This window comes from Lepisma saccharinum, chromosome 1 (genome assembly GCF_977018435.1).
Source record: "Lepisma saccharinum chromosome 1, izLepSacc3.1, whole genome shotgun sequence".
Lineage (NCBI taxonomy): Eukaryota > Metazoa > Arthropoda > Insecta > Zygentoma > Lepismatidae > Lepisma > Lepisma saccharinum.
Window position 1 is genome coordinate 210,242,674 of NC_139229.1, and position 13,833 is coordinate 210,256,506.

The following is a 13,833-nucleotide window of genomic DNA, read 5'->3' on the forward strand; positions in this document are numbered from 1 at the left end:
AGAAGCGGGGAAAGCGAGCGCATATATGTAATAAATAAGATTACGCTTTAAAAGAAAATAAAATAAAATAGAAGGAAGAAAAGAAGAAAATGCCTTTTCACTAATCAACGATAGAAAAGAAGAAGCCTTTTCCCAAATCAAAGATAGAAATGAAGAAGAAGCCTTTTCCAAAATAGGAGGAAAAGAAGAAGAAGCCTTTTCCCAAATCAAAGATAGAAAGGAAGAAGAAGCCTTTCCCAAAATAGGAGGAAAAGAAGAAGAAGCCTTTCACTAATCAACGATAGAAAGGAAGAAGAAGCCTTTTCCCAAAAATTGAAGGAAGAAAAGAAGAAGCCTTTTCCCCAAAATTAGGAAAGAAAAAAAGAAGATTTCATTTCAATTATACATACATACATACATATTATATATATATATATATAAGAAGAATATAACCGACGTAAATTTGGAATCAGCATATATATATATATATATATATATATATATATTTCAATGTATATACAAGCTTCGCAATATATTTTCTCTGTATTACGTACAGTTTTCAGAATATAGATCCGCATTTTAACTATATCCTCATGGCTATAAAACGCTTTCTTATTTGGAATTCTCGAATAAAGAACCTATTCCCTGAGATTAAGATATTTCTATAGCCGTGGTAAATAACATTTAAGTACGTACCTCCAGGGACGTATCAAGGGCGCACGTCTATTTCGTGCTCTCGATTGTACCTCGCTGTACTCCTTCGTGTTAGATCCAAATACCTCGAGATCAATTGTCGTAATGAGAATCTATTCGAGAGGCTCTCTCTTAGAGTAACACACACGTTGCCTGAACCTCGGCAATAGGAGCCAAGTGGAAGTACGTAATGCATGTTACAAAGCGAAGGAAGCGGTAAATCTGTCATTCGGGAACACGATAATGCCGTCTAAATGACATCGGTGCACGCACCTGCCTTGGCCGCTGAGGAGGAGGCAGGAGGCGGCCCCCTTTGGCGTAACCCAAGCAGCTCATGCAAATCGGACCGAGCCACTATTTAAGCCGGGGAAGAAATCACGGAGCGAGATAGCGATGAACGAGCGTCCTGTTTTTGAAGCGTGGCAGTCAGAGCAATTTAGCAAGTGCAACATGAGTAATTGTAAGCGCTTGGGGCAATTCCTTCTTGAGCCGAGCGCAGGCGGTTATCTTACCCTGCCTGCCCGTGTACAAAGCCAAATAGTGGAAGCCAAGGTGACGTACAAAAAGCAACTCGGCTTTAAATCACGACAGATACGGCCGAGGATGGAATATTATTGTTACTAACCAGGTTGCAGCTACTCGTAAATCTAATTTCATTCCACTCCGTACCACCAATGCTAGCAATAATAATTAAAATACTAAAAGATGCAATCTTGATATCGTAAAGGAGGATAGCTATCTTGCATCATGTCAGCGAGAACTGAGGTATGGTTGAAATGCATAACATTGCTCTCATGTACCCAACTACATTGTCAGAGCAAAACAATTTGTTCTACGCTCAGTTCTGGATATCTCTGGAGCAAGGGAACGAAATCAAGTCTCTGCGCCAAGTAGTGACGCGAGACGGCTCCATGAACACTTGAGAGGGAACGGGATTGCGTGGAAGGGAGGAAAAGCGACTGCAGTTAATAGCCTTCCCAGCTAGCATATATTGCTTCGCTCTGCCAACTCGATTTCCCTACTTTCTCTACTTTTATGTGCAGCTTTACTCTACAGATTCCTGAGACAGAGTATAGTTTAGCAACACAATTACCTTTCTCATATAAAGGCACCCAGAACTTTTACGTAAACGGTGTTGGGTGTGTCAACTACTAAGAACAAAACTATTTTGAATGCAATTCTAAATAAGAAAATAGTGAAATTAATCTAATATCCCTATCAAAGAGCATTATGTTCCATGTGCCTCCCCATGTACCTCTCCCCCGCCTTTCGGTGCAATCCAGATGGGTTCTTGGAATATACGAACTAGGGATGGACGATATCGGACCGCGATATATCGTCAAGAAAATATTGTCACAGACGATACGGTACGATATTTTTTCCGTATCGTGATATCGGCAATATATCGTCTCCACGATATATATCGCCAAAATATCGTGACGATATCGTCTAGTTGATATCGCCTGAACGATATTTTTCAATATTTATATATATCGTCTGGGCGATACATAGCCCAACACTAAAGGTCTATTCCACTCTTACGGCGGCTGATCCTAGTGCTGGCAAGGAAAGTGGGGAGCGGGGAAGCGACCAATCCAGCACGATAAGAAACGCAGCAGCCAGTAGAACGAGGTTCAAGTAGTTCTTTTTCCCGCCGCGCCGTGTCTCTCGACGCCACCGTTGTTGTCTGGTTTGTCTGCGGTATAATCCCCGCTCCTCACTTCCTTTGCCAGAACTAGGTCCGACCGCCGTAAGAGTGGAAAATACATATAATACTAATATATAATCACAGTGTAAATTGGGTGGCCTACTTTTAAGGCTGCAGATCAAGAGGCTATTTAACGTTCCATTGATTGATTGATTTGGTATATTTTACTTCGCTCTTACACCACTTTTGGCTAATCGCGAAGATGATGATAAGTGATGATATGATTAATTTGATGAAGGGCATTCACATATAACACCCATGATCAGGCCGGGATTCGAACCCGGGACCCCTGACCAATAGCACCGGAGGTCGGCTTCATGTTCCATTGAAGCACAGTCATCCTTTACGCTGTGTATATACGTTCTAAAGTGTGCGTGAACTGAAATCGATTACGTTGAAACAAAAGATTAAGATATATTTTTAGAAATCTCATGCATTTATTTATTATTGACAAACACAACGAATGGTTCGGCATTTGTTTCATTCGGAGATTGTTTACTACACAATTAACGCGTGCATTATAAAGTGTATGTCCAGTCCCGATCAGCTTCTCTTAGCATAATGTGGTCTTGAAAAAAAAAATATGGAACGGATCATTGAGAGAAAAGGGTTAATCAAAGAAGAGGAAGGTAAATGAAAGAAAATGTGTGAAAAATATGGTGAGAAAGTAATCTGCGAAATGTTTGCAGCCTGAAAAATTCTGCATAATTGTGTACTAAGAAATTCTCACAAGCGAATAATTCTGGATATATGTTCACCTGAAAACCTCTGCATGAAACTTTGGATGTTAGAAATTGTGCACGAGTGTTCACAGGTGAGAAATTCTAATCCGTGTTCACACGTGAGAAATTGTGTATGAACGTTTGCAGGTGAGACGTTTAGAATGTGTGTTCTCAATTGAGAAATTCCGCATGTGCATTCACATGTGAAAAATTCTACATGAGTGTTTACACGTGAGTAATTGTGCATGGCCGTTCACATTGGAAAAATTCTGCACGATAGTTCACATTCAAAAAAAATTCTGCATGATAGTTCACATTCGAAAAAATTCTGCATGATAGCTCACAGACGAAAGTTTTGCATGATCATTCACAGACGAAAAATTCTGCATGATCGTTCACAAACAAAAAATTCTGCACGAGTTTTCAGAGGTGAGAAATTTTGGATAAGTGTTCACGTATGAATTATTCTAGATAACTGTTCACGGGTGAGAAACTTCCATATGTGTTTACCTAGTTGAATACTGGCAGGGAAATATGACTAAGAGAGGGTACAACCTAGATATTCAACTAGATAAGTATGCATATGAAGCATTCTGGCGATGAACTTTGTCGTTCGTAGAAACTAGCAGAGAAGAACGAAGTTGTGGAACCATAAAACGGAACTGTGACATACATGGGGCAGCACAAAAAAGACACACGTGATGAGAAAATAATTACCTTTGACCTGAAACCTTGCTTCTTGGGAAAAATGTCTCCGATGAAAAATATTGGATAGTAAAATGTCATCTTTCGGTTGAAAGGAGACACAAAAAAACAGGAATAAGGAGGGCCCAAGAGGAGGGAAGCGACGTTCCCGCTGAGCGAGTGTCACAGCGGCTTGTGATGAATTGCGACGAGGTCGTAGACATTTCCAGGTGATTTCGGTGGACCCTCCACAAGTTCCCACGGGTGGGAAGATGTCTTATCAACGCCCATCAGGAACAACTGAAGAGCGGTCAGCGGCCAGAAGACAAAACCAAATCTTGGCTGCCATTGTTTCACGCTTACGAAGTCCCCCTCCCCCTTTTCTTCGAAGAGACAAAGAAGAAATATCGCATTCCTTTCAAGGTGAGCGATACAAGTGCTTCTGTAACCATCAAGCGATTCCCAAAGGAGTCCAGCGACTCAGCGTTGCCAACTTATGGAAAATCTACCTAGATGCAAGACAATTTTGTTCTGTAGGACGTAATTTCATAAGGTGTAGTAAAGTTTCCATCGGATTAAAGAAAATGCCTTCGCTGCAGAATAAATGTATATTGCTGCAAGATTTCCCCAGTGTTGGGGGAAACAAAATGTCACAGATGTAGAAAAATTTCACTTGGTGCATTGGGGCAATGAAATTTTCATCGTTCTCCTTGCATTCCGAAATTTCCTTTGGTATAGGTATGCTTATTTCTACCGGTACAACAACATTTACTCCAAATGTAAGAAATTTCCTCCCTTGATGACACTTTCACTAGAAGTAATATTCGAGTTCGCATGAAAGAAACCCAGTTAAAACTTTTACCTGATAATTCAAGGAAAGTTTCAATAGTAGATCATAGTGCTTTAAAATTCGGTAGAATACCGAAATTAATTATTCTGCTAGTTGCCTCCAATATTAATAAAATAAACCGTGGGCTAATTAAACACATTTTTAATTGAAGTGCATGCTCCCGTTAGATAATCCAATAGCGTGACAAATAACTCCCAGACCTGCCTTCATCAAACGCTAATATTTAACAGAAACTTAGGGATAGGAGCTCAAGAAGTAAAAGGTGGAGCAAGAAAAAAGGTAACCGAAACATGGAAATGAGATACAACTTCGGTTACCTTTTTTGACCCACCCTGTATAATGTTTCTGTATATTTTATTTAACTTTATCAACGCAATCCTTCACTTCAACCTAGTTTATATGCCACTAAGTGCTACCAAAAAATGATTCTGTAGGCCAATAATCAGCAAAATAGTTCAAATATGGGAATAGTATTGGGACGAATACAAATTCGAGACTATATATATGCGTGTGAGTGTATTTGATAGTTACACCTCAATAAAAATTGCTTTACCGTTTGACTTATTCAGATGTTAGAGTAGTTGTTTGAATATTTATATATAGGTAATTGTATAGAAATCGAGATGAGATCGACATACTCATTCGGAGACAGAATTGCGCCTCGGTATCATCCCTGTTCATGTAGTTCAGCAATAAAATAATCTTTCTGAATTACCTCTCATTTTGTCACTAGCTCTTCTATAGCATCTTTTAACCTTCAATGTTATGCAATTTGAAATACTTTTGCGAAATTCAAATTGCATATCTCGTACATGGACACGCACTGAGGGTGATGTACTACTACTTCTTATGTCCATGTTTTAAGATCAATTTCAGTCTAGTATAGGAAGGTGAGTCATTAGTAGATCCTACTCATTATCATTTTTTTATGAGAAAAAACTACACAATGGAGGTTCTGCCCTTACAGAGATGGCAACACTGAAATCAAACTGCGACCGGTTGGACGAGACCTGTGCACCTTTGCTGGTTTACCTCGATGCTCATTCCACGTGACAATGGCAAAGTGGCTTCCTTTGAGCGTAATGTTCGGCTCTTATGTCCTGCTTCCCTCCGTGTCGACTTGATCTTTGAGCACGCCCATCTACCTCGAAATCAGAATTCTGACGGGGAAAGGGTCCGACACGGATACTGACTTGTTTCTTTCCGCTGTGTTGTCAAATATTTATTGCCCTTAGTCAAAGCTTTCGCTGTAACACGAAGGTTAACTATGGCATTTCGGATAATGGTGAAAGGAAGTATACTAGGCTGGAGCTGCGTTTACGGAATACAACTTACGAACTTACTTTTGCCCAAAATGTTCTTTTAGCGTATAAAGACTAGAACACTTCCGTGCATCTTTGTGTTACAGTTTCTGAATTATACCGGCAAGTCACTATGCAGGAGATCGGGTTCGATTCCAATGGTGTTGATCTCGGATGTTTTTTTTTCCGGCGAGGACAAAGTGTCAGTCGCAAAATATCTTACTTCATGTGTGATATTTTAACAACGGTAAATTAAATTATTTAATACCAAAAACTGATAATTACAACTAGAACTAGGTAAGAACCATGCATTGTTTTCTGGGCGAGAGCTATTTTGGAAAAGAAGGCTGCTTTGTAAATGTCACAGTGCAAAAAGAATATAGAGTATAGTCAATAGAAATATTTTTACATGGTGACTTCGCCCCGAACTCAGTAAAAGCCTTTTCTGCTTGTCACGAGGTTCGTCTTAGGCATCTGATGTATTTGCATGTGTTATCATCAGACAGAAAATGTATATTGCCTATATATTGCATTACGGTAGAATCGCTGTAATGCAACATAATGTTATCAAAGGCTCCCGGGTTTGATCTCCGATCAAGGTACACTCACAGGTAATAAAATTGGGACACCTAGATCCTGAAATAACTGACTTCCCTGAAATCCGTTGTGTGTGTTGCCTAACTGTACGGCGATGAGCAAACTACGTACAATAGCCACTTTTCAGTGGCAACTTCTGCTATTAGCAGTACACAGAGCGCATTTCAGGGAAGCCAGTATTTCAGGATCTAGGTGTTCCATTTTTATAGCCGATGACTGTACATTACACCGTGGTTCGTTCGGAGTCTACTTGGACCTACCAGGCTGTCCCAGAAGTCCTGCACCATACAAGGGCAAAAATGAAACACTGAATATTAGAAACAAAGACAGACTTTATTCAGAAAAGTACAGGCCTCCATGTTCAATCACCTTCAACCATCTCTGCGACAACAGTTCAATCTGATGGCGATACCAGGTGGCAGGTTTAGAATTGAAAAACTCACGACAGGCAGAATTTACCTCATCATATGAATTGAAGTGCCGACCACACAGGAAATGTGAGAGAGAGCGAAACAAACCGTAATCCGAAGGTGCAACTTCCAGACTATAGGCGGGATGAAGTAACAACTCGAATCCGTCAAGCTCAGCTAGTGTGTTGGTCAATCTTCGAGACTGGTGACTGGGAGCATTGTCATTTTGCAGCAGTAACCTCTTCCTCCTCATTAATGCTGGGTATTTCCCGTTCAGAATGGCATATACTCGGCGTAATTGTTCAGAATACAGTACAGCATGACCTTCTGGAACAAACTCATAATGGACAATCCCGTCAATATTCCACCACACACTCAGTATGAGCTTTTTCCCAAATCTGTCCTGTTTCACGTGGGCGATGGCATCCTGTCTTCTTTTCACCCACTCTTTAAGTGTATCAGGGTTTTCAGAAACACTCACTTCTCGTCTCCTGTCACAATTCTCCTCCAAAAACGAAGATCATGCGGGTTTTGTAGCAATATCTGGCAAATTGCAACTCTGCTCTGGGCCTGCACCTCTGTCAGCTCGTGCGGACTTTGTCGGGGCTGTTTATTGGTGGAATCCATGTCATGCAAGCGACGGTTACTGTCGATTTGGATGCCAAAACCACTCTTGCTAACACACGTGTGCTGGATTGTGGTGTAGTAATCACAGCATCCTGCAGAGGCTCGTTAATGTCCATCGGAGGTCACCCCGTGAAGGGCTTGTCCACGAGGCGTAGATCACCTGAAGCGAATTTTTTAAACCAATGGGAAGCAGTCGACCGATTCACCACTTCTTCGTTCTCCACACGACAATTTTCCTCCGCTGCGGCTTTTGCTGTTAGTTGTTGTTTTTTTTCATAAAAACGTAGCACTGCACGAAGTGCAGTTTGGTCCTCACTCATCGTGCCCACTTTAACTTCACGGGAACACTCGCTACACATGATGTGCGTGCCTTCACTTGATGCCACGAACCTGTCTTCTATCCCTGCCAACAGCCTTTCACCGGTGGAGCAACCTCCCTTGCAAACTTCACCTCTTGTAGCTCAGTGTGCTGATGGTGCAGGACTTCTGGGACAGCCTGGTAGTTCCGATTAGCCTACGAACAATTGTCTCTCTATCTCTTTCATACACACTCATGGACGTCCGCAAGAATTTTTCCAGGGAGGGCAAACAAGGCACATTTTCCCCCAAAATAGTGTTGTTTCCTAAAAAAACATTGCTTAAATTTGAATTAATGGTGTTCATGCAATAATTAATTTATTTATTTATTTATTTATTTATTTATTTATTTATTTATTTATTGAACTCAACAGGTACATACCTAATTACAGAGCCCATATGAAGGATACATAGTCATTACAATTACATATATTTCTGTAATATAGAGATAGAAATTATATATATATATATTAAAAATATTTTTATATATATACACTTTATCACACAATTTAAATACGAACTTATGTGTTTAAGCTTAGGCCATTGTGTTAATACTGGCTTTACTGAAGTCCCTTAGGTTCATAGAAAAGATGTCAATGGTGTTATTCTTGATTAGCAAGTTATTGTAACTGGTGCACATTCTCCACAATGGAGATTTCTTTTTAATTTCGGATCTAGCCTTCTTTATAAGAAAAACTTCATTCTTTAGTCTAGTTTTCGACGACGGGATTCGAAAATTAATCTGGCAGAGTAGATGTTCAGCATCTATTTCGTGATTTAACAATTTCCACAAGAATACTATTTCATGCAACCTTCTTCTGTGACACAGCTTTGTAAACCGACATTCATATATTAGGTTGTCGTAGTGTTCAAATGTGGGGTAAACTTTCTGAAATTTGTATTTTAAAAATCTAAGAAATCTCGATTGGACTCTTTCAATTGCTACACTGTACTTTGCTGTGTCTGTATTCCATATAACAGATGCATATTCGAGTTTGGGTCTTACATATGAATAATACAAAACTTTTAGTGTCTCTATACTCTTGAAATCCCTCCCCATTCTAAGAATAAACCCAAGGTTCTTGAACGCTCCACTAATTATTTGTTCTACATGTTTATTAAAAGTAAGATCTGAATCAAAAATAACCCCTAAATCCTTGACTGTAAAATTTCTTGCTAGAGTATTGTTGTATATTTGATACTGAAATTCAACTGGGTTTTTCTTTCGAGTATATGTTACATAATGACATTTACTGATATTTAGTGTTAAATCATTGATTTTTGTCCACGTTTCTAACTTTGTAACATCATTTTGAAGTTGCACACTGTCATCTTGTTTGCTTATTTTCCTGTAAAATTTCAGGTCATCTGCAAACAGCAATTTGTGTGAGTTTTCAAATGAATCCGGCAAATCGTTAATAAGTAATGTGAAAAGAAGTGGCCCAAGGTTAGACCCCTGAGGTACTCCTGAGGTGACTCTTATCTCGTCGGATGTGTGGCCTTTATACGTTACGTACTGCTTACGGTTCTGCAAATAGGAAGTGAACAGTTGACGCAGTGGTTCAGAAATATTGAAGCATGCTAATTTACTTAATAGAATATCGTGGTTAACCAAGTCGAACGCTTTGCAAAAGTCGGTATATATTACGTCAACCTGACCTCCTTCGTCCAATGTTGAACTAATAAAATTGGTAATATCGGAGAGATTGGTCAACACCGATCTACGTGGTACAAAGCCATGCTGAAACGATGATATTACAGGTTTTACGTGGGTAAATATGTAACGGTGCATGATTTTTTCGAATATTTTTGCTGGGGCTGATAATATACTTATTGGTCGGTAGTTTTGTACGTCATTAGTGTTATTGCTTTTGGGAAGTGGACAAATTGCCGTGGCTTTCCATTTTTCAGGAAATTTGTGTTTTGCAAGAATTAAATTGAAAATGAGATATAACGGGTATTTTAATATATTACTGCAACCTTTGACTACATAGGGCGGTATCTTGTCCGGTCCGGCTGATTTCTTAGGTTTTAAGTTTTTAATTGCTTTTTCTACGTCTTCAATTTGTATCTCTGTAATATTAAGATTATCCAAAGTTTCATATTGTTTATGGTTAGGCAATACTTTCATGTCATATCTAGGGGACTCTTTTTTATACACCGACTGAAAATGCTGTGCAAAAGCTTCGACTACTGATAGTCGGTCTGACAACACTTTATCTTTGAACAGTACAGGATCATTGTTACTTTTCCTGCGTTTATTTGTAACAAACGACCAAAACTGAGTGCTATCTTTTGCAATATTTATTTCCGAATTGGCAACATAACTGTTGTATGCATCAATAATTTCTTTCCTCACTATTGTTCGAAATTCGCTAAATTTATTGTAGTGGTATCGAAAGTCTCCCACCTGTTTTTTCCACTTCTTGTGGTGATAATGTTTCCTATTTATATTTTTAATAATGCTGCTCGTAAACCAACACGGGTACTGTCTTTTGCGGCTTTTCTTTAAGGGGTTACATTCATCGAATATTTTATATATAATTTCATAAAACACGTCTGTAGCTTGATCAACGTCATTCTTTGTTTTCAATACATCCCAGTTCGTGTTAAGCAGCTTGTGATAGATGGATGGAAAGTCGGCTTTACTAAAGTTGTACTGTAGCTTATGACAAGTTTTGTCGCGGGTTTCTTTGACATAATTAATATCTACTAGCAGCGAGGGATGGTGTGTGTCTTCAGGAACTAGTGGCTGTGTGTTTCGTGTTACTGTTATTCCCTGCCCATTTATCAAAAACAAATCGAGTGTTTTCCCATTGCTATTTTTAATGTCGTTCAAGCTTTTTAGTTGATATACATTGATAAAGTTGTTTAAATCGAAATACGTTGTTGCTGATGAACTAGTTAGATTGTAATTGCTACCAGTTATATCTGTCAGATTAAAGTCCCCACCTATCAGGAGTTTAGCGTCACCAGGTTGACAGTGCTTTTCTATGAACCTAAAGAATAAAGTGTATGTGTCTTTGTTACTACCAGGTGCTATGTACACAACGCAAATATATACAGTTCCTAATCCATTTAACCATAGTTTAATCAAAATGCAGTCTATATTCGGATGTAAACACGGCGAATCTATTAATGCACTCTTGACGTTTGATTTCACTGCAATGATTACACCACCACCCATTGTTTTACCAGACACTTTTTTGCTTCGGTCCCCCCTATATACAACATATCTTTCATCGAAAAGTTCACTATTCTCGTGGGAATCTGCTAACCAACTTTCAGTTATCATTATTGCACTAAAGTTATTACAAAGGACATTCGTGTAAAATTCTCTTGTTTTAGTTCGGAGACCCCTAACATTTTGGTAACATAATTGAAACAACGAAGTGTCAAGTTCTTCTGGAATACATTTGGCGTTGCCTGTACTTACTTGGCCGTTATTTTTGGTGAGATCTCTTTTGTCACCGGGTTTGCTGACCTCTAGCCTGGTAGGTGGAGGGAAATCTTCTATTGTGCCTCGGGGGTGAGTTATTGTGACTCGTTGAGGGAGGGGGAGGATTGAACACTCTTCTGTCCTCAATTCCTGCTGCATACCTGCGGGCGCCGTTCTGCATCGCTGATTGTGGTGCGTCTAGTTTCCTTGTTGCTTCACTGTATGATTTCCTATTCTTGGTTTGAGTTTTTTTGGGGGAAGGGGGTGGATGCTGATCAGCAAAGTTCTGTGACGATGTTGATGCTGGTTCTGTAGATGATTCAACGGGGAGAAGGGGCTGGGTGCGGAGATGTTCAGTTTCTCGACCAGCACTAGGAGAGACGACACACTTGTCATTAACTAAATGATTTGAAGTTTGAGAAATGGCAACACTTTCACTTATTACGTCACACGCTGCACAAGGAAGTCCATTTTCACTCAAATAACTTAAAGTGTACGATCTGCCTTCTATCACCAACTTATCAAACCTCATGACTGCATATAGGTTCTGTTCTCTTGCCTGTTGCAAATAGTTTGCCAATTCCCTCCGGGTTTCGCGCACGCCCCTTGAAAAATCCTCATGCACACTAATTCCTGTTCCTCTAAATAAGCGAGCCCTTGCAAGAATCAACTGCTTGAGTTTATAGTTAGAAAATTTAACTATTATTGGTCTCTTAGACCCAGTCCCTAGCCTGTGAGCTCTATCTATATCAAAATCACCGGTGTCTATTTCCAATAGGTCCCACAAAGCATCCCGCACTAGACGTTCCGAGCATTCCCACGTTTCACCTTGCATTTCGTTGAACCCTCTGAATATCAAATTATCTCTCCTCGATCGGTTTTCGAGATCGTCTAATTTGTACTCACAAAACTGAAGTTTTTCCTTTAACATGGCGTTTTCTACCTTTAATTCTCGCAGTTCCATTGTTAACGACCTTACATCATCTTGGACGTTTGATGTTGTTCGAGCCATATTGTCAAGCTTTCCGTCAATCGATTGCAACTTTTCGATAATATCATCAGTAGTGTATGGACCGGGATTCTGTTCCACACCCGAAATAATCAATGTCATTACGATCACCAATCCCAGGAAGAACAAGCCGCTTAGATTGAGAACAGTTTTTGCTTCCACTTTTGTCACTGGCAACTTCCTGGCCGATGCATTCCAAGAACCGATCGCACAACGCCACTGCTCTAAGGAATTTCCCATCTTCGCACACTTCACGCTTCACTGAGCACGGGAGCCTCGAGAAAAAATTGTGGAAAAAATGAAATTACATGTGTGAAATACATAATTTTTGGTTGACTTTCAATTTCCAGGGGGAGCACGGCCCCCCCTAGCCCCCCTTTCGGACGCCCATCTACACACTATATGCATACACAAGCAAATCGTTTACAGACATAAGTATAAAAAAATCCTATTAAATAAAATACTATTATTTTCGTTTTTCACCACTTCTTGAATACAGTGGTGAACCACGAATATGACAAACAGTAGACAACGAATAGGCAGACTACTGTACTTAAAGCTTAACAGGGAGGGGTGTCCGCATAAATGATTTCATTTTGAAACAGCCATAACGGTGCGAAATTTTTAGTACTTGCTGCAAATTTATTTAATATTAAAATAGTAAGCTTCTTTATATAAGATGTGATACAACTGCATATTATAAAGATATGCACAGTCGCAAATGTTCAAACTAGAGAATGAACTCTATCCTGTTGTACTTTTATGATGAAAATTTGATCATTTTTTCCCTTTCGTTGCAGAGTCGTCCCCAATGTCTGCAAGGAACTTCCCGCCTTCCTTCTGGAACAGCAACTACCAACCGGCGTCGGCGTCCGTAAGCTCGTCGCTGGCGTCGGCGGCTTCCCTGAGCGCCGCGGCGGGGTCGCATCCGGAGCTCTACCCGACCGCCGACCCCTACCACCCAGCGGCGGACCCCTGGCACTACCAGCCCTACTCCCACAGAGCGGTGCACGAGTTCACCTACAACAACATGGCCGCGAGCGGGAGGTTCAACGCCCAGTATGGCTCCCTCCTGCTGCCCCCGGGCCCCGTCAGGCCCCCGGCGAGGATTCCGATGGGGCCTCAGTACGCAGTGGGGAAGGCGAGCGAGGCGTGGTCCGGGGCTCGACTGCACGACCACCTGACGGGGGAGTCGTCTCATCCGCTGGACACGGGATACGGAGCTGCGCATGCGTACGGAAGCATGGCAGGTAATTATATTTATTCTGTTGTTGTAAGATCTAGTATGTAAGCTACTGAGTCTAAATCACGATGCATCTCTTGTTCTGCCGATGGCAAAGACTATACCGCGTTTGGTAGAACCTGTCCCCTTTCCCGCGCTAGGGAGCGCTCGACAGTTTCGGTGCCAATGAGAAACGAGGAAAAACTTGTCTGCTGGGCAGCGAGGAGCGAATGGA

General features: G+C 40.5%; 1 protein-coding gene across 2 annotated transcripts in view; it reads left to right on the forward strand.

Annotated features, from left to right (window-relative positions):
• Positions 1-13,833, forward strand: part of LOC145991537 (protein vestigial-like) — a 116,538-nt gene that overhangs the window by 74,562 nt on the left and 28,143 nt on the right. For both annotated transcript variants that reach the window (XM_083127565.1, XM_083127572.1), the window contains exon 3: positions 13,177-13,626. In XM_083127565.1, the coding sequence (XP_082983691.1) occupies positions 13,177-13,626 (450 nt within the window). The remainder of the gene's footprint in view (positions 1-13,176; positions 13,627-13,833) is intronic.